This window comes from Ornithodoros turicata, unplaced genomic scaffold, assembly GCF_037126465.1.
Source record: "Ornithodoros turicata isolate Travis unplaced genomic scaffold, ASM3712646v1 Chromosome23, whole genome shotgun sequence".
NCBI classification, from domain to species: Eukaryota; Metazoa; Arthropoda; class Arachnida; order Ixodida; family Argasidae; genus Ornithodoros; species Ornithodoros turicata.
Window position 1 is genome coordinate 350,960 of NW_026999342.1, and position 22,490 is coordinate 373,449.

Consider the following 22,490-nt stretch of genomic DNA (forward strand, 5'->3'; position numbering starts at 1 on the left):
TATCAAAATGCAATGCATTAAACAGTTTGAATAACTTTGATGAGACTCTAGATGGGTAGAAATCCAATGAACCGGCAGAGGAGTACGAAGGGAGTTGCCTCAGGACAGGAGCCGCCGCTTTCGAATTCGAATTCGGCGGCGAATTCGAACAATTTCCTTTTCGCGTCCCGACCTGATAACAACACCGATAACACGCCCGGGATTCACGTAAGATAAAGAATAAGACGTGATGTATAACTGTGGCAACGAGCATGAGACCTTCCAGATATCGGGAGATTGCCGGATGAAATTGGCAGGTTGGCGCCTATGATAGCCTTCTGGACGACAAATTGGCTAAATGCGAGTTCTAAGAGTGCAGCAAGGACAGCAGCTATGGTCCGCAGACGATACACAGACTACGTAATTTTATGATGATACCGTCAGCATCAAATTGGTATCAAGAGTTATTACACGCTAAAATAGAGGAAACTGACAAATTGGCGCCAGTGAGTGCCACTTGGGCGACGATTTGCCAAAATGTCTGAAGTATATAAATAGGGCTGGTTGGTGTAAATCCACAAGCGACCAAAGAACAAACACGAAACAACAACAGAGCGACTTGTGGGTGATCTTGTCTCCTGTTTGTTCTTTGGTCGCTTGAAAATGAATGATTTGACCAAACGCTACTTCGCAGGCTCTAGCAAGGGAACCAGGTATGGGCCGCGGACTCATAGCCATTAAGCATGAATATACAGACTACGTAATTAAGTGATGACATCTTCGATATCACGTTTATATCCAGAGTTATTACTAAATGAAATGAAAGATATGAACAATTTGGCGCCTGCGAGTGCTGTGGCGATGCGAGTGGCAATGATTTGATCAAACGCGACTTCTTTGGACCAGAGATTTTGGAGCAGAACTAAATATCAGATTTGGAGAGAACGCTAAACAAGTGCTACGCGCCCTCGAGTACATTATTTATTTCTCGCTTAAGATGAAGCAATGCTTAGATCAGGGCAATCAGGGCTCTCACACACGCGGGCCGCATGTGCATGGCTTGCAGTCAGCTATTCTGTGTCCCGAGGGCTCTTGACCACTAAATACAATAAAGCTGCCCCCCCCCCCCACACACACGCACACACCAATAATGAAGAATTCGGAATGAAACCAGGTTTTCAGGCATTGTTTTTACCCTTGCTTGATGTAGTGCTGCTCCTGTCGTTAGCAAGTACATTCACATTCGAGCAGTTCTTGTGACTCATGAACCTCAACAAGTAGTTATAGCGATCTGGTGTGAACGTGCATTTTGATAAACTACACTGTAAGTAATATGATAATTGAGAAGTAATAGTGGAGACAAGTGCAGAGAATGACATCATCTTAATTATTACAGTAAGTTTATGGGCTTACAGCATAGCAGCAGCCTCTCCGGATATCATGCGCGAAAAACTTTATACGGACCACAGAGAGGCGCAGAGAAAAAAGAAAAGAAAAAAATAGATGGAGTAGTTATGTACGAGGGTCACTGTGTGAAAAATTTTAATTATTTCTCTTTTTCTGTTTTTTTTTCACGTTGAAAATGCAAGCAAAATCAACAATACAGTGTGTAAACCGACAATTTCAGTGCTCCTGAACGTTGGGATAATCGTTCGTGAAGAACTATGTACGAAGAACTTGCAATGCCTTTCAAATTTTCAATGTCTCATTTGGAAAAGAAGCTGATTTGTTTCTGTTGGTGTGTCAAGTGAAGTTTTTCATTGACGAATTGTATATGCGAATGCCTAATAACTATAGCGCTCAGCTGTTTACGCTAAGGTACTTTGCTATAATTGCGGTCCTGTCCAGGGTCATTACCCCCACCCCCCAGGGAGGTGTACACTCCCCCTGAATTTTTCCAACCACTCCCCTGTAATTCATGAGATTTCCCGATGCAGCTTGGACACCAATGCATATACCCATAGATATGTATCCATATAGATATACCACCCTATGGTTCGTTCCACTGGAAATCACGCAGACATCTTATCACGCCGGGTACCGCATCTTGGCTTCTATGCGCATTGATGATAGTGCCAGCCGCAACAACAATGACAAAGAAGAAACTGTCGTTCCTCTTCGCTGCTGATACGAGTTGCGCAACCGACTAAAAGCTGATGCCTTCCGTTTGAATTCAGCATGAGAGAGCCCGATATGGCAAGGAAAAAAACTTGCCAAGATACGGGGCACAAAAGTGAACTTGCACGGCAAATCGCCGGCAGTCAGAACATTTACACGGCAACAGACACCTACGAGCACTGGTGTTAAAGTATGGGGAAAAGACATCATAGATGAAAATACATATCCGTTACGAAGCCTTTTGAATTTCACTGTTCATGGTAATCAACCAATTTTTCTCGAAGTGCAGCACGCACAAAGAAGTCCATGATTCGCTTACACGTCGACCTGCAAGAAATGACCCATAGTATCCTTCTGAAACTTTGCATCACTTCCAACGTCTTTGAGAAAAGTAAAAAGTAACCTTTCTGCAACTCCGATGATGGCAGGGGCAACCAAGGAATACACCACAAAGCGTCACTGGTGTATTCTGCATAGCGAAGCCATTATCAACGACTTATACTAGGCCCTTGTACTTGGATTTTAACAGTGGTGACCACAAAATTTGGAAAAGGCGCCGGCAGAGCCCTCTAAAACGGGCAAAACCCTTTGCATCACGGTGCCAAAGGCATATTCGAGACGGCTGATGCTATTGCCCTTCCCAATGGGATTGTAACGCAGGCGACCGCAAAATCCGTAAAAGACCGAAGCAGAGCCCTTTAGAACGGGCGAAACCTCTTTAATCATGGCTCCAAACAGATATTATCAACGGCTTATGATGCTCAGCAGGGTCCTTTAAAACGTACGAAACCCCTTGTATCGTGGTACCAAAGGCATATTCATGACGGCTTATGATATGCCTTTCTACTGGAATTGCGCAAGAGGGGACCGCAAAATTTGGATACGGCGGCAGCAAGGCCTTTTAAAACGGGCGAAGCTCCCTGTATCATGGAGCGAAAGAAAGAAAGTTATCAGTGGCTTGTGCAATGCTAATCTGCTGTAGATATAACACAGGCGATCGCCAAATTCGGAAAACATGGTAGCAGAGCCCTCTTAAACGAGCAAAACCCCTTGTGTCATGCTGCCAAAGACATAGTAACAACAACTTATACTATGTCATTCTACCGAGATCATAACACAGGCGAACGCAAATATCGGAAAAGGATGCAGCATAGTCCTTCAGAACGGGCGAGACCCCTTGGATCATGCTGCCGATGACATGTCGTCAATGGCTTGTGCTATGCCCTTCTACTGGGATTGTAACAGAGACTACCGCAAAATACTGAAAATGCGGCATTTCGTCAACTTTGGAGCTTTATATCATTTGATATAAAAATAATATTAAAGATGTCCTAAGTTAATTTTGTAGAATGTATATCTGGAAGTAAGATTACGGGGTTTGAACCCCGTATCTTGTTCTCCTGTTGCACCCTGAGAGGACGCGTTTGACAAAATCGCTTCCAAAACGGCACTCGAAATGACCAAGTGGCCAATTTCATCACTTTCGGGCCCTAATATCATTGGATATAATAATAATATTAAAAATGTCCTCAACTAATTTTGTAAGATGTATATGTGAAAGTAAGATCACAGTGTTTAAACCCCGTACGTTGTTCCCCTGTTGCACCTAGAGAGGTCGCTTTTGACAAAATCGCTTCCAAACCGGGACTCGAAATGGCCAAATGACCAATTTGGTCAACTTCGGGGCTTAATATCATTTGATATAAAAATATTATTAAGGATGTATTAAGTTAATTTTGTAGTGTGTATATCTGAAAGTAAGATCACGGGGTTTGAACCCCGTATCTTGTTCTCCTGTTGCACCCTGAGAGGTCGCGTTTGACAAAATCGCTCCCAAAACGGCACTCGAAGTGGCCAATTTCGTCAACTTTGGGGCTTAATATCATTTGACATAAAAATAATATTAAACATGTCCTAAGCTGATTTTGCAGTATGTATATGCGAAAGTAAGATCACGGGGTTTGAACCCGGTATCTTCTTCCCCTGTTGCACCCTGAGAGGTCGCGTTTGACAAAATCGCTTCCAAAACGGCATTCAAATGGCCAAGTGGCCAATTTCATCACCTTCGGGCTTAATATCATTGGATATAACAATAATATTAAAGATGTCCTAAGTTAATTTTGTATCTTGTATATCTGGAAGTAAGATTACGGGGTTTGAACCCCGTATCTTGTTCTCCTGTTGCACCCTGCGAGGTCGCGTTTGACAAAACCGCTTCCAAAACGGCACTCGAAATGATCAAGTGGCCAATTTCGTCAGCTTTGGGGCTTAATATCATTTGATATAACAATAATATTAAAGATGTCCTAAGCTGATTTTGTAGTATGTATATGTGAAAGTAAGATCACGGGGTTGGAACCCCGTATCTTGTTCCCCTGTTGCACCCTGAGAGGTCGGGTTTGACAAAATCGCTTCCAAACCGGCACTCGAAATTGCCAAATTGCCAATTTTGTTAACTTCGAGGCTTAATATGATTTGATATAAAAATAATATTAAAGATGTCCTAAACCAATTTTTTAACATGTATATGTGAAAGTAGGATCACGGTATTTACACCCCGTACGTTGTTCCCCTGTTGCACCCTGAGTGGTCGGGTTTGACAAAATGGCTTCCGAACTGGCACTCGAAATTGCCAAATTGCCAATTTTGTTAACTTCGAGGCTTAATATGATTTGATATAAAAATAATATTAAAGATGTCCTAAACCAATTTTGTAACATGTATATGTGAAAGTAGGCTCACGGTGTTTACACCCCGTACGTTGTTCCCCTGTTGCACCCTGAGTGGTCGGGTTTGACAAAATGGCTTCCGAACCCGCACTCGAAATGGCCAAATGGCCAATTTCGTCAACTTTGGGGCTTAATATCATTTGATATAAAATAATATTAAACATGTCCTAAGCTGATTTTGTAGTATGTATATGCGAAAGTAAGATCACGGGGCTTGAACCCAGTATCTTGGTCCCCTGTTGCACCGTGAGAGGTCGCGTTTGACAAAATCGCTTCCAAAACGGCATCGAAATGGCTAAGTGGCCAATTTCATCACCTTCGGGGCTTAATATCATTGGATATAACAATAATATTAAAGATGTTCTGAACTAATTTTGTAGTATGTGTATGTGAAAGTAAGATCACGGGGTTAGAACCCGGTATCTTCCCCTGTTGCTCCCTGAGAGGTCGCGTTTGACAAAATCGCTTCCAAAACGGCCAAATTGCGAATTTCATGAAGTTCGGGGCTTAGTATACTTTGATATAACGATGATAATAAAGTTATCCTAAGCTGATTATGTAATATGTATATGTGAAAGTAAGATCACGGGGTCTGAACCCTGTACCTTGTTTTCCTGTTGCACCCTGAAAGGTCGCGTTTGACAAAATCACTTCCAAAGCGGCACTCGAAATGGGCAGTTTTATCAAGTTGTATAGTTTAATATAAAAGCGATATAAAATACAAAACGGTATCCTTTGTATATTACTCACTCAAAATAAAGTTGTCTGTTCTGTCTGCCACTTCGAGTTCTGGAAAAAATGACCGTTCTCGTTTCGAACTCCTTCAGACAGGCCGTACAGTCTCAGCGCATGCGTATTACGATAATACTGGGACTTAGTCTGTCGAGCGCCTCGGAGGGGAACCCTGTCTGAGTCGCAACTTTAAAGGCCCTGGGTGCATCAGGATTAACACTCACACATCGTGCCGTGGTTGGTATGTGGCCTGGAGGACGTACTGAACGAAAATAGGCGATGACATTTCCAAAATTTGACTGCCTTTGTCGAAAAATCGTAGTCTAAACATGGGCGCTGTGCAAAAATCCACGGAATCCCCATAGGCGCAATGCATTAAAATTCATTTGGCCAGGGTGCACTAGGCTTATATTCTGCTGGCGCCTTTCATGTCTCCAGGGGTTCTTTACATGGTGTTCTTCTCTATTAGACGATGACATCTTAAAAAAATTATTCTGTTTTGCTGTTAATTGGCATAAACACTGTCTCCCACTGGATTCACATCCTGTAAGGCCGCTTCCCGCATAGCGGCTGAGTATAGTGACGGAGTGCGCCGGCGGGAGGGTGACCGCCAATTTTGGGATTGTTACTACTCGAAAGAAGTAGTCTTACAACACCTGGAGATTTGAGATGCGATAAACCACGGAGTGCTCATTTTAGATCCCCAACCGTGTCCCCGACAGTACATCCATCAAGTCGCGACAACACACAGAGTATCCGAGCATGAGTTAGCTGGCGATTTAAAATGTTTACGTTTGTTGAAGTAGAAAGCTATTGCTAAAATTGCAGCTTATTGTCGATTCTGCCTTTAAGCGTGACAACTGCATAGACATTTTCAAACAATTTATTGAGATGCATTGTCGCAGACGTTTACAACTGAAGGCGCCCTCAGCAGAAATCAGGTTCGTATGTCGTCTGGCTTGTTTTGTCTTTAGTGATCTTATCGAACGTCGATTTGCAGCATGTTGAGGTGTCAACGAAAGCTTTTGTGACCCACAGCTCAATCTCTGCAAAAGAACACAGAACTGTCTATTCCGCAATTGCAAAAAGCAGAGTTCTACTCCAGTACTGTAACGGGAAATTGATGCTTATTGATGAAAGTATGATATATTCCAGTTAGAATATTTCAGTTTGTAGCCGCACGTGGACAATGACTACGCGCCATTGCAGGCAAGTGGTAGCGTACAAAGCGGTCAGTTCTATCGAGAACTGCCACGCATTGAGAAGCCACCCAGCACATTTTGGCCCTCCAGAGGGCGAGATGTGCCAGATTTGGATATCGTGATACACATCGAGGGAGCGCCATCCCCTCTGCATTTTATAACCCGGATAGCGAGAACTACACCCTGGTCGAATATAGTGTTGCCCCTTTAACCATCCCAAATTTCACGACGAACGTGAAGGCAGTCACGCGAAGGCACGGAAGCTGTAGAAAAAGGATCCCGAAACAAGGAAGGAAGACAAACACGACATGTTCTGAGAACGTGTCGTGTTTGTCCTCCATCCTTGTCTCGTGTTCCTTTCCCTTCACCATGTACCAGACCGCCTGCGCCCTTGCTCTCGTCCCGGAAGCTATCCTCCGACATCCACCAGCGGCGCTTTCCCAAGCCACACGCTCCAGTATCTGTCGCGGCACGTTACTGTTAACTGCACCACTTCTAGCACGTTCTATGCAGGCGGTCCATGAACCAATACCACTCTACATTCCCAATACACTCTAAAAACTGAGCTTCACGGCATAGCAGGCTGTGCGGCAACCATTGCCACGAATGATATAGGGTAATATCACTTGTGATTCGAAGACAGAGGGGGCGTACGCTTTTTTGTGTCGATTTGGATACGTGATAATTGACACAAAAAGGCGTACGCCTGCCTGTCTCCTCGAATCAGGAGCGATAACGCTATCATGCGTTGCAATGATCGGCGCAGGGCGTGCTATGCGGTGGAGTTCAGTTTTCAGAGTGTAGGTCGTCGTTTTTGGATTCGCCAGCAGCCAACCACCTTCTGGCGGACACGTTGCGCCGGAATGGAGTGGAGTGACGCTAATATCGAGCGTTCTGCATGCCGTAACAGCGGCAAGGTAATGGTAATGGTAGCGTATATTACGCGTAAGTTTTGTCTACTTGAACAGAGGCAAGACAGATCTTGTCAAGACAACTTGTCGATATGTCAATAGTTAAATGCATCACTTCGCTCATGATACGCCGCGAGCTCCCGCGCGAAGGCCAATCGCAACTTCGATATGAAGTCTCGGCCGACCAGAATGGTTGTTATGTGCCGTCGCAGGAGTTCGCTGTCCACTCCTAGAAATTATGATGGTGGTGGTGATGGTAAAAAGGACCGCCGTTGTCGGCCTCACAGAGGTGGGCAAACGACACGACTTACGCCCTGGGGGACTGTGCGTCCTGGGCCGACTTCTAAGGGAACTGTGCCGACATATGTCTGAAAACGTCTCTTAGAAATGAACTTCACCGCATAGCACGCTCCTGGCCAACCGACATCTCGAATGATATCGTGAAATGATATTGTGAAAACGGGAGGCCTCCTCTATTTTAGAGTGAACACTAACTTGAACAAAAAAAAAAAAACAATGTGTGCTATGTGCATTCTAAAAACAGAACTACACAGCATAGCAGGCTGTGTGTCAAACATTCCCACGAATGATAGTGTTATCGCTTATGATTCGAAGAAAGAGAGGGGGCGTACGCCTTTTTGTGGCAATTAGCATATACTAAAGTTTCCAAAAAAAAACGTGTACGCCCCCTGTGTTGTCCAATCACATGCGATTACCCTGCCATTCGTGGAAATAGGTGGCGCGAAGCGTGCTATGCGGTGAAGTTCTGTTCTTAAAGTGTGAAAGTTTCACATACACTCTTAAAAATGAACTTCACCACATAGCACGCTCCTAGCCAACCATCACCCCGAACGACAACGTTCTCGCCCTAGATTTGTTGAAAACGGGAGGAGGAGCCTATTTTGTGTTCATTATGCACGGCACAAAATAGGCTCCTCCTCCCGTTTTCAACAAATCAGGGGCGAGAACGTTGTCATTCGGGATGGTGGTTGGCTAGGAGCGTGCTATGTGGTGAAGTTCATTTTTAAGAGTGTACAGGGTGGTCAACCAACCATGATAGAAATTCATAGTAAAAAACGTAGGCCCTGGAGAGACATGCGGTCAAGGGATCTTTTTCTGCCAATAACTTTTGAAACATATTGGTAACATTTTTATTTCATTTCAATTGCACTCTTAAAAATGAACTTCACCACATAGCACGCTCCTAGCCAACCATCATCCCGAGTGACATCGTTCTCTCCCCTGATTTGTTGAAAACGGGAGGCGTCCGCCTTTTTGTGACAATTAACATTTCTACATAACTGTCACAAAAAGGCGTACGCCTCCCGTTTTCAACAAATCAGGGACGAGAACGTTGTCATTCGGGATTATGGTTGGCTAGGAGCGTGCTATGTGGTGAAACTCATTTTTAAGAGTGTGGCGGAAAGTTAATTTCTTGAATTGAACTCCGAAATTTCCCAAGGCAACCTAACGTTTTCTTTGCGGAAATGGGTTCCCCGTGGTCATTTTACTCAGTATAGCACATAATCCCACTCGTAATGCAATGGCAATTGCCGAAATAAATTCGCCGAAAATCTGTGGAAATGAGCCCTTGGCTCCGAAGAAATTCCCCCCTCGTGTGGCGTGTCAATGTAATCTCCTTTCTTCGCAGCTTTGCCCTCAAACCACGAGCCGTCAAAAAAGGGGCGGAGCCAAGGGCTCATTTCCACAGATTTTCGGCGAATTTATTTCGGCAATTGCCATTGCATTACGAGTGGGATTATGTGCTATACTGAGTAAAATGACCACGGGGAACCCATTTCCGCAAAACCAGTCCCATGCACTCTACATTCCGAAAAGGTAATCCATTTTGGGTTCGCCGGCAGCCGACCACCCTCTGGCGGACAAGTTGCACCGGAATGGAGTGGAGTGACGTTAATATTGAACGCTCTGCATGCCGCAACAGTGGCAAGGTAATGGTAATGGTAGTGTGTATTCCACGTAAGGTTTGTCTGCCTGAACGGCGGCAAGACAGATCTTTAACTTATCGATGTTCCGTAGCAACCGTTGAATGCATGACTTCGCCAGTGCTTCGCCACGATTTCACGCGTGAAGGCCAATCGCAACTTCAATTTGAAGTCCCGGCCCACCAGAACCGTTGTTATGTGCCGTCGCAGGAGTTTGGAGTGCGCTAACTTGAAACAGAATCCTAATACGTGCTATGTACACTCTAAAAACAGAACTTCACCGCATAGCACGCAGTGCGCCAAACCGCCATCGATTGCACCTCGACATCCACCAGCGGCGCTTTCCCGGGGACACACGCTCCAGTATCTGTCGGCGCACGTCGCTGTTAAATGCACCACTTCTAGCACGATCCATGCAAGCGGTCCAGGAACCAGTCCCATGCACTCTACATTCCGAAAAGGTCATCCCTTTTGCGTTCGGCAACAGCCAGCACCCTCTGGCGGACAAGTTGCAACGGAATGGACTGGAGTGACGTTAATATCAAGTGCTTTGCATGCCGTAACAGCGGCAAGGTATTGGTAATGGTAGTGTGTATTTCATGCAAGGTTTGCCTGCCTGAACGGCGGCAAGACAGATCTTTAACTTGTCCAGGCTCTGTAGCAACTGTTGAATGCATCGATTCGCCCGTGCTTCGCCACGATTTCACGCGAGAAGGCCAATCGGAACTTCAATTTGAAGTCCCAGCCCACCAGAACGGTTGTTATGTGCCGTTGCAGGAGGGAGTGCGCTAACTTGAAAGGTAACCCTGATGCGTGATATGTGCACTCTAAAAACAGAACTTCATCGCATAGCACGCTGTGCGCCAAACCGCCATTGATTGCTACGAGTAACCAGGTTATCGCTTCTGATTTTAATAGAGAGAGGGCGTAGGCCATTTTGTGACAATTTGCATATATGAAAATCTCCACAACCCCCCACAAAACCCTCCACAACGCCCCCTCCCCCCCACTGTTTCCCAATCACATGCGATTATATGCCATCATTCCTGGAAATAGGTGGCGCCAGTAGCGGATCCAAAACGTCACTTTATAGCGAGGGTTTTCCTCTCTCTCCTCCCCCATTACGAGCTTCGGCAAAAGAATCCCCCCCCAAAAAAAAAACGAGTGCCGCCCCTGGGTGGAGCACAGAGTACTATGCGGTGAAGTTCTGTTTTTAAATTGTTGAAATTCAAGGAAGTAATTGGCATGCATGCATCACAGGGTGATCTTACTCACGTAAGAAAGACATGCTTACCTTTTTTTAAACGGAGGACGAAACAGTTGTTGCCCTGAACCGATACTCTCTTTCCGCTCAGTGGCCCTATTCATAGTAAAAAGAAATAATATGAAACATGCAGGCATTCTTTTGCAAGGTTACCATGGAATCTCCTCTCGTCCCACTGGACAACCGCAACTTTTCGTAAAAGTATTGGTTCCTTGGGCACCTGACAGGAGGGACGCTGCCTTGTCAGCGCTTGTGACATTTATTCATAGGAGGCGTTGGATTCAGTCTATTAGGACCGTGTGATCGCTAGTTACCCGTTGATTTGGCACTTGGCCGAGAGTTATCGCTAAAGCGGGGGTTTATCTTTTATATTTTTTTTTCCCTTTGGGGGGTTTGTTTATGAGAGTAGCCGAATTTGTCGTGTGACGAATTCAATCTCTCCCTATTATTATTACTTTTTTTTGCATTAACGTCAACATCTTTTACACGTTACCATGGCAAAAAATCAATGGTTCAAGCATGGAAAACGACTTGGTCTCGTTAGTACGCGATGGTTAGTAAGGGATTTGATCACGAAGCACAGTGTAAGAAAAAGTGACCAGTATTAACATTGACACACTGACGCACTCTGCTCTTGGCAATGTTTTGTTCCTTCGTGACTAAGGGGCTCCTCCTCTTCCATTTCTCCTGAGCAAAGCAAGTCCTGGAACAGAAGAGGTCCTCCAGGGCCCTACTGTGAGGGGGATATGTTTAATGCTGATAGAAAAAAAGAAGGATCGTAACTGGTCGTGAGAGTAAACTGGGCCGCAGAATTTTCCAAAGCGGTACTACCAAGAAGTCCGAGTATGCCAGTCTAGCTTAATCAGAAGCATCCAGACAGACCAAGGCGAGCAGATTTCAAGGCAAGAGGCAGTAATACCGACAGTAATACCGATGCTTTGAACCACAAATCGCCTTTTTTAGAGGAATTTCTGTTTTCCGAAACGTCCGTCGTGGTATTACGACCGCGTCACGATCCCCAACGTTGGTCCTAATTTCAATAACACTCATCAGCTCAAGTTGAAAACAGTGAAAATCTTCGACAGACTACAAGTTGACATTTGCATCTGATTGACGAGGCTCCGAAGTACAGCAATGTCTCCCCGTTTAATGGAAAATGTCGGTACCTTGATACAAACACAAAACGAACGGCATTCGTCGGTCGCTGGTGGTATGATGTTCAAAGGAATAGGAGTGAGGTCTGCCAGCTCAGACAAAAAGGTTCACTCTTAGTTAAAGAGGAAGGGGTGAAGGGGGAGTAAATCAGAGAGGGTATAGGGGGTCAGAGACTAAAAGAAATACGAAATTAGAAACGCTGAGAGAAGAAAAAAGAAAACAGGAAGGGAGAGAGAAGAAAAGCGTTCGCGACAGACCCGCAGACCCGGATGAACTATGATGCGTACTGCTCTGCGTCCCTACAAACCGTCCTACAAAATGTCTTCCAGAGAAGGGATCACCCTGTAACTTAGGCGGCTCGCGAATACACAGACTTGAGGTGGAACATTAGGCGATATCTCTGTTCAGTACTTCACATTTCCCTAATCCAAGAACTATCCGCCTCCTAATCGGTTACCAAGAGTCGATCTGCACGCCTTGTCGTTCGGCTTGCGTTCTCTACGGACTGCATGAGGCACGCCGTTACTTGATGAGGGAAATGTATGCTGGCGAATCCTCTTCGTCCAGCGCTGATGACGGCCTTGTTGACTTCACCGTTGCAGAGCAGTGTGATTTGACAAGTGAGTTCTGGTCTGTAATGGGATCGGTCGGCACTGACCACACGCTCGACGGAAGTCGGGGTCGCAGGAAATATTCAACAACGCAGGTCAGTACGGAGAGTTCTGAAATCTGTCTTCTCGAACGACCTCCTGCGATTATTGGGGAAATTGTTTAAGGAGACCAGTGAGAGCATGCTCTGCATTGCCAGGGTTGCTGAGAAGGCGAGGGTAAGTAAAAGCCTAAATTTAGGCTGCCTTTCGATAAATTACGAACGACGAAACAGATGAATCCCGTTCCATTTCTGTCTTTGTCAAGGTAACGGCATCTTTCACGCCGCGAGGAGAAATGATTGCACTTTAGTGCACCTTTAAGGCTTACCACGAAGATCTGAAGGAAATCTCTGCACTTTCGGGTCTTTCTCGTCTTTCTGCTCTGCGACCACTTCTGTTACGTTAACCCTGTAAATAAGAAAGGATTTTCAATTCCAATCTGTCCGTCGATATGAGCAAAATACCATGCAGAAATATCGTTACTGGAGTTGATAAGAAAGAGGCAGACCAGAAATGAGGTCAATGATTATCTGGTGCTGCCTGCTCGGCACGAGACGCTGACGCGTTTCTGCGAAATTTAATTGCCAAACCATATGTAAAATTAACATCGGCAGCAGCAACTAAGCGCAACCGCGAGGTGACCACGCGCGCGCAGGGGATTCCTCGAGTTGGAGGTGACGTGCGCTGTGTGATGCGGCCTCGACCGGAAATATCTCACGTGACAACCGACATAGGTGATGGTGATGGTGGAGGTGGTGTGCTATCTCTGAGCGTTCTACGTGCTGGGGTAGCGGTATCTTGCTCAGGGATAACGTGCCGCCAGGGCTGACTTCACATGGAACTGTGACATTTGTCTTGTCGCTCGGACGGTGCCACCCGTTCCGACCATCACACCTTTGGCCGAGTATCCTGATGGTCAGCGCTCTGTCTCAAGTCTTTCCGTCACTGTCAACACTCTACAATTCAGCGTTGATCGGCTCACACAGCTTGTAACTGGATTGACCACTCTGGTTGCCTCTACAACCGCGCGACAACATCCATCGCCTTCACCGCACTACCGGTATAACCGTCGCCGGCACACTCGCTCGCCCCGACGATACCGCTCTCCATCTCCAGCTCAGTCTTCGCCTTACTGTTGGTACCATGCCAAGTTCGGTCCCCGGGCCCGTAACTGTCAACCATCATGTACGTGGCCGGGAAACCACAGCCCCGGGAACTGAACGCGGCCGAAGTCGCTGGGCCTGATAACAGCCGCCTCTTTTACGTCAACGACACCATCAATCATCTTCGCTTTCTCACCGACACTGGCGCTGAAGTCAGTATCATTCCACCCCATCCTTCGGACCGTCATCACACTTCTCAGCATTCATTTCAAGCTGTAAATTCTTCACCAATTAAATGTTTCGGTGAGCGATCCCTCACCCTGAACTTGGGCCTGCGTCGGAACTTTCAATGGGTCTTCATCATAGCCGACGTCTCTGATGCCATCATCGGTGCGGACTTCCTCAAGCACTTCGGTTGATGGTCGATGTGAAGGGACGACGCCTCATTGACAACGGCACGGGCCTATCTGTCCGCGGACTTCGTGCCTTCTGTAACCCCATTGGCCCTGTCTTCACCTGCCCATCCGCACCTGTTCAGTTCCGTGACGTCCTTAAGAATTTCCCCGACATCGTCCGTTTGCCACTTACAGATGCACCCCCTCTCCATACCACCACGCACCACATCATCACCAGAGGCCCCCCGGTGCATGCGAAGCCTCGCCGTCTTCCGCCTGATCGCCTTGCGATCGCCCGTCGCGAGTTCGACCATCTCCTCGCCTTGGGGTACATTCGTCCATCCAGCAGCCCAATTGCTTCGGCATTGCATATGGTGCCCAAAAAGGTCCCGGGAGATTGGCGACCGTGTGGGGATTATCGGGCGCTGAACGCTGTCACCATATACCCGACCGTTACCCTTTACCACATCTTCACGACTTCGCCGCAAATTTCCATGGTGCCTCACACTTTTCCAAGATCGATCTTATAAAGGCTTACCATCAGATCCCTATGGAGCCCAGTGACATTCCGAAGGCCGCAATCACGACCCCGTTCGGCCTCTTCGAATACGTTCGAATGCCCTTCGGTCTTCGCAACGCCGCGCAAACTTTCCAAAGATTCATTGACGAGGTCCTTCGCGGCCTGCCTGATTGTTTCGCCTACCACGACGATATTCTGGTAGCTAGTTCCACTCCCGAGGACCACGCCGAACACCTTCGCCAATTGTTTCAGTGTCTACGTCAGCATGGCATTGTAATCAATCCGGTTAAATGCGAACTCGGTGTTCCTTCCCTCACCTTCTTCGGCCATCGCATTGACAGTTCCGGCATCACCCCTCTGCGGCAGAAGGTTGACGCCATTGACCGCTTTCCCCGCCCTACCACATGGCGGAAGCTTCGTGAATTTCTGGGCTTGGTGAATTTTTATCGCCGCTTCATACCGAACTGCGCGCACACCATCAAGCCGCTCTGTCATTTGCTGGCTGGCCCTGGCGGTCCGTCGAAAACCATCGAGTGGATGCCATCCGCTGACCTAGCCTTCCGGAAGATAAAGTAGGACATCGCCTCCGCTTCATTCTTGGCTCATCCCATCCCAGACACTTCACTCGCACTCTTCGTGGATGCCTCTTCAGAAGCCGTTGGGGCCGCTCTGCACCAGCTCTGCCCGCACGACCAGTTACAGCCGCTGGGTTTCTTTTCCAAACCCCTCAAGCCCGCCGAAGCACGGTACAGCACTTTCGGGCGCGAGCTGTTGGCGGTGTACCTGGCTATCAAACATTTTCGCCACCTTCTCGAGGGACGCCAGTTCATTGTTTATACCGGTCACAAACGTACGCTGTGTACGCTGTGCCGCTGCCTGAGAATTTGTTGTCATTGAAGCTACGTGCATGATATTTGATTGCTGACTTCCTGCATATAAATATGGCCAACGTAGCACAGGTAAAGGAAATTCATAAGGCCATAGCCGATCTGACTGCTCAGTTCAGTCAACTGACTAAACATGTGACAACAGAAATAACCAATGTCAAGTCTCTTCTTGAGAAAGAACGCTTAGAATTGTCCACTTCCATGCAATACATGAGCGATTCATTTGAAGAAATGAAAACTGCGTTTAAGTCCGTTCAAGAAGAGACGGCTGCGTTAAAAACGGAAGTTGCACAAGTTACAAGTAAAAACTGTTCCCTGGAACGTGAATTGTCTGTACTCCGGGCCGAGGTGGTTAGTCTTAAGCAGTACTCACGCAGGAACAATGTGGAAATAAGAAACTTTCCGTTGAGGCCTAACGAGAACAGCGCCGACCTAGTTTGCGAAATAGCCACAAAACTGGGTGTAGATTTATCACCAGACGCAATTGAGGTTGCTCATAGGGTGCCTACGCAGGACTCGTCAAAGCTCAATATTATTGCTCGGTTTTTCTCTCGAGAAGCTAGAGATTCGTTAGTGTCTGCGTCAAGGCGTAGGCGACTGACCACTTCGGACTTTGGGTATGAGCACAACGAGCCAGTCTATGTTAATGAGCACCTGTGTCAAGAGCTTAAGCTTCTTTTGGGAAAAACTATCCACGAAAAAAAAAGAAAATAAGTGGCGGTACGCACGGGTCAAGGACGGAAAGATATTCGTCCGTCGAACTGAGAATTCTAAAGCTGTCCAGATTCAGTCTGAAAAAAACCTACGGGAATTACAGCTGTCACATTGTGTGTAATTTTGTTATGTGCTATTTTGTTGCCTACTCCTAAACTGTTTATATGGATGATATTGTATCGATTACTGAATTGAACAACCTGTCCAATGGTACCATGTTTAAGCTATTAAATTTGAAGGTAAGGAGTGTTCGAAAGAATTTCGATCAACTAGTTGCTCTACTGTCCACGCTAACTTTTAAATTTGACGTTATAGCTCTAACGGAAACATGGCTAATGCGAGATGAGTGTTATCACCTTCATGACTATGTGTTCTATTCTCAACCCCGATTGTTACAGTCCCGACATAGAGGAGGCGGCGTCGGCCTATTTGTGCATAAAAATGTGAAATGTAATCTCCGAGCTGATATCGTTCTTGAGATACCAGGGTTCTGTGAGGCTCTCTTTTTAGAATTGCCAGGTAGTGTTATAGTGGGAGTGGTTTATCGAGCTCCGAGGTGTAACATATCGATATTTCTTGAAGCGTTTGAAAACACATTCTTTACAATTGCTGCGTTGAAGAAACGGGTGTTTATCGCCGGGGACTTTAACATTGATACCTTACACGATGGCGGTGCTGCCTATGAATGTCTGTTTCCTTCTTTCGGTTTCCGTAATTTAATCAACTCTCCCACACGTGTTACAGCCTGCACAAGTTCTGCCATAGATCACATTCTTTCTAATATTGAAAACGCTGACGATTATTCCGGTGTTTTGAATTATGATATCACAGATCGTTACCCTGTGTTTACTGTTATCCCAAATATGGACCTGCGTCATAGTGTCACCAGACCATCTAAATATCACATTAACTATTCACGACTGCGTCAGCAACTCTCCTGTATGGATTGGTCATTGATGTGTAACACAGACGTTAATGTTGAATTTGACGTATTTGTGGCCCTCGTGAGAAGCGCTATATATGATTCAAGGAAGATGGTAGGCAAGGCGTACGACGCACCACTTTGTCCTTGGATGACAGATAGAGTTTTGACCATTCTAAAGATAAAGCAAAAATGGTATCGCAAATTTAGACAACACAAGGATAACGCATATTATTTAAACAGGTACAGATACTACCGAAATTTAGTAACTAAGGAGTTGCGCCAAGTGAAATCAAAGTATTACCATGACATTATATCTCGCTCTCATGGGGATAGTAAGCAGATGTGGAAAATTATCAACTCTGTAATTGCTACACCAAAAGTTCAGGTCCTCCCAGGCAGAGACAGGGCTGGGGTTACACATCAAGAATTGTGTGAGAATTTCAATCTTTACTTTGTCTTGATAGGGCAAAGTCTCGCCCATGCTTTTATTGGAAATGGAGATGGAGAGCTCGCAGAGCAAGTAGAACAAACTCCTAGTAACAGCTTTGTTTTTGAACCTATTGATGTACAGGAGGCAATCGGCATAATCCACAGCATGAAGTCCAATACAGCAATGGGTGTTGATAATATTAGTGTCTCGATAATTAAGAGGCTGGTGGACATACTTAGCCATCCGTTATGTTATCTTTACAACCACTCAATCTCATTAGGCGTTTATCCCGATGCTTTGAAAGTTGCCAAGGTTGTTCCGATATTTAAAGGTGGTGATAAAGATGTTCTTGAAAATTACCGCCCTATCTCTGTTCTTAACACAATAAATATAATATTCGAAAAAATAATATGTAAGAGAGTGACGTCCTTTCTTGAAAAGTATGGCGTGATTAGCGACAGTCAACATGGTTTTAGAGCGCGCAGATCCACTGCAACAGCCACTTTAGCAGTAAGCCAGTTTATCAACGCTGCTCTCAATGACAGAAAACTTGTGCTGGGGCTGTTTCTAGATTTAAGAAAAGCCTTTGATACTGTCAATCACGCTATACTGTTGGATAAATTAAACTCGTACGGATTTAGGGGACACATAAATAGCTTCTTCCGTAGCTACCTGTCAGGACGTAAACAGTTGGTAACTATCGATGGGACATCATCTGCGTATTTGGACATAAATGTCGGTGTACCGCAGGGTTCTGTGCTGGGGCCGATACTGTTCGCCCTATATGTAAATGATCTCCCAAACAGCTTAAAAGTCTTTACTTCTTACCTTTATGCAGACGACACATGCTTATTTATATCGAGTCCAACACTTAAGGATATCTCAGACACCATGCAAGGAGATTTGCGTGCACTAGAAAGATGGTTGCTTCGTAATCAGCTAACCTTAAATACAAATAAAACCACATTTCTTATATTTCACTCTTTTAAAAGTCCGATAGACACCAGCAGCTTTCAAATGATGTTGTGTGATAGTCCCATAACACAGTCCAATCAGGTTCGGTACCTGGGCATAATACTTGATAACACACTATGTTGGAAGCCACATATAGAGTCACTTAGAAGAAAATTGGCATATGGCTGTCATTTACTCCTCAAGTGTAGGCACATATTTCCACTGCACGTAATGAAACTGTTGTACTTCTCTTTTATACAGAGTCATCTCACCTACTGTTTGGAAACATGGGGTAGTACATACCATACATATTTAAGGGTACTAATAACGTTACAGAAACGTGCGGTTAGGATTATAGCAGGTACCAATAACCGTTCCCCGTCCAAGGTACTTTTCAATACCCTGCAGTTTCTTACCTTGGAGCAGTTAGTGGTTCAGCGATGGGCGCAAATAATGAAAAACGTAATCAGAAATAACATTCCAATTGACGTCTCCAGCCTGCAGCAACCGCGAACACCAACTAGGATGCAAACAGATAAAAAGCTTATCATTTCAAGTGCAAATAATGTCTATGGTACCAGGACTCTTCAGCATTTGGGAGTGCGCATTTGGAACCAGTTGCCGATAGAAGTAAGAAACACCCAGCTGTTCTCAAAATCATTACAGGACTTCGTTCTGTCGGAGGATCGAGTACATATATGGTAAATCCGTAATATGCCGATTACAACCAATAGTCGCTCTATTTTGCAGTGAATGTACTTTGTGGTTATATGCTGCACTTTGTGGTTATGTGCTGTACTTTACAGTGATTTTTTCTAGACATTTCTTTTCTTTTTCTTTTTTTCTGTCACTGTTGCCAATGTCATTGATGAACATCTTTAGTGGACCCATCACTAGCTTCTGCTAAGGGACCACTCAGTTTTTGTGACCTTTTAACTTGAAGAAATGACCCAATAAAATCAAAATCAAATCAATCAAATCAAACCTCTCACCTACGCAATCACATCTGCCTCTGGTTCTGACTCGCCCCGAGAGATCCGTCACCTGGCCTACATCGCCGAGTTTACGACCGACATCAGGCACGTTCCTGGTCATGCTAACGTCGTTGCGGACGCTCTCTCTCGAGCTCACATTGCTGGTCTGGCCCACCATCTGTCACCAGACATTGACTATGTTGAGCTTGCAGAAGCGCAAGCGAACGACCCCGACATGCCTGCCATGGTTCTGTCATCCCCGTCCCTCGACATCCACAAGGTTTCCTATCCTCGAACCTCGAGCCTCTTGTTATGCGACACCTCTACGGCTACCCGACGTCCTATGGTTCCCCACGACTTCCGTCGCCACATCTTCAACCGCTACCACTCTCGAATGTGCAGTTGGTGGTGAAAGTTGGCCTGTGTGAATGCTCTTATCCTTTGTCACCCCTGTTTGTGTGACAGACAAATGAACATGCGATAGATACGTCAAGTGAGCTGAGTAAGAGAGCTTTGGACACTGCTCTGTACAAACAATGTGTAAACTGTAACCAACTGATAACTTGAAAAAATCACCAATTGACAACATAATTTTCTTTAAATATTTTTCACTGAAGGTTCCGATACGTAAAACAGACATTCCAAAAGTGTCACTAGTAAAATTTAAATGTTAGAATTTTCATTCAATTAGTGAGCATATACAAATGAGCCATTGCCTGCACAGTACATGGCACTGCACTCTCAAGTTTACGGAGGTCTAATCTCCACTAGAGCAACCCAGCTTAAGACATACAGAATTAATTTGCCAGTTTCGATTGAAATACACGTGTCAAGTGTGAACAACACACACTTGTTTCCTGACTGTAGGTCCTCTATGCCCACTCAGAAGAAGAGCTCGATGCAGCGACAGCCAGCCCTCAAAGTCAGTCTCACCCATGCAAGTGTCAAGGTGATGCTGCTCGATTACAATCTCTGTCTCTTTATTACAAATATCCAATTATTACATTATTCTTTATTTGACACAATATCATTTCCCTTCAATACAAGTCAGGCCACATCTGCCATTCGATTGACTCGCCTGCAAGTTTGTTGCGGTTGTTGATGTTGCAAAATATAACAAAATTTACAAAAATTTCTTAGAGTATAATAACTATTGGGACCTGCCTACTAGTGTGTGCTGACATTTGTAGAACTTATTACCTGTATGAAGATATAATAAGTACAACATGCAGTGTATGTCTCAGCCTTAGCGTTACACATCTCTACAGCAACACATAGCATGACACATCGTATTGACAGTTCAGTACAGTGGATCAATTCTCCGCACCGTGTTTACCAACAGCATATGAATGATAAGTGGAGGCTCCTAAATGACAACTGTTTTGACGCAGGAAACTGTTTTGATGTGCTTCGAATGTGGGTCGAGGCACATCTGACACATGACTCATGACTACATCAGACAGGGAAAGAACGACATTGACATTAACAGTGCGACTGGACACACTGTTCCTTGTGTGACAGTTTCCGAACGTTCAAATTAACAGTTGTTGCCCTCTTGCTGTACATGGCTAACACATTCTCCGAATATCTGTGTGGTTTCAAGTATTCGTTCCGTCTCATCTACAGTCCAAGGGGTAGTCAAATTTGACCCACCCTTGCTTGTAATCCAAACACATAGTAAAGAACGTCAAAATTACGTGCATGTTCCAACCTAACCTTGTTCTCCAGCACATTTCACCACCCTCCGCCCTGCCCCGTGGGCGATGCGTACAATTTACAAATAGTCGGCGTCGGCGTCCGTACAGCAAACGCATCGGGTTTTCGGGGTTTTCTGCCGCCGCCGCCGCCGCCGCTCTTCTGTATCGGTCAGGGTTTCGAAATACGCCTCCTGGCCAGATGTTTAGAAGTGCACACCAAAGAGCACACCGGGTTTGGCAGGAAGTGAACCTGTTTGCAGGCGGCACCCGTGTTTCTGTACAGGCCCATTATAACATATGGTCAGGTGTGCTGTTGCCCCAACCGCAGGTCATGTATGGTCACAGCGTAGGGCACTGTTCTCAGTCTGCGGCAATGCTATCGTGTTTTGTACTTGTTTAGCAGTGCACCAAAGAGCACAGTGACTTCTTTAAAGAAGAATATCCGCAAAAAATAAAATCAGACACCCTGTGTATGATGTGCTCATTCTTTACCGATAACCTTGCTCTTTCAAGTGTTGCCGTGTGGTATAGGGCGCCGGCTAACAAGACACGGTTAGTATTTGCCATTCCGATATTGAAGCATGAAAGAGAAAATTGGTGTCATCGCCCTTCAAAAAGTGGGAGTTGGGGGTCTCCATCTGGTAGCTACGTACGGTTGCCAGCTCGTTTGGCAAGTGTGTTTTCTTCAAGAAGAGGCAAGCCCCTTACACGTTGCTTGTGCATATTTCAAAAAGATGACTTACCCAGCATGAGCGTATTATGTATTTCAGAGCAACATATGCATCGTAGTTTTGCAACTCATGCTCCATTGATCAAGTCGCGACACAAAAAGAGTAACTGAGCACGGGTTGCTTGCTGATTTCTGGCGTTTGTGTGTGTTAAAGTTGAAAGCTGTTGTTGTTGATGCTTGTTGTTGGTTCTACTTTTAAGAAAGACCGCTACACACGCATTTTTTCAAGTATTTATTCAAACGCCTTGGCGTTGAGGTTTCACAACTGAGGCGCCTTCAGCAGTCACCAAGTTTCTGTGGCGTCTGGTATGGTCCGTCGTCACGCATTCTCTCGAACTTCGACATACAGCATGTTGAATTGTCAACGGAAGGCTTCGTGACCCACAGCTCAATCTCTGCAAAATAACACAGAACTGTGTGTTCGGTATTTGCAAAAGCAGAGTTCTGCTCTGGCACTGTAACAAAAAATTGATGC

At 45.5% G+C, this 22,490-nt stretch overlaps 1 protein-coding gene across 4 annotated transcripts in view; it reads right to left on the reverse strand.

Moving 5' to 3' along the window:
* Positions 1–22,490, reverse strand: part of LOC135373285 (uncharacterized) — a 53,468-nt gene that overhangs the window by 20,265 nt on the left and 10,713 nt on the right. The window contains exons 3-5 of one of the 4 annotated variants that reach the window (XM_064606511.1): positions 13,015–13,094; positions 10,912–10,977; positions 6,432–6,604 (exon numbers count right to left, since the gene is read on the reverse strand). The exons of 1 other annotated variant lie outside the window; for it this stretch is intronic. In XM_064606511.1, the coding sequence (XP_064462581.1) occupies positions 6,486–6,604; positions 10,912–10,977; positions 13,015–13,094 (265 nt within the window). In that variant the 3' untranslated portion in view covers positions 6,432–6,485. Of the gene's footprint in view, positions 1–6,431; positions 6,605–10,911; positions 10,978–13,014; positions 13,095–22,240; positions 22,411–22,490 lie in introns of those variants that run through there. 2 more of the 4 variants (XM_064606513.1, XM_064606512.1) reach the window with 2 other exon arrangements.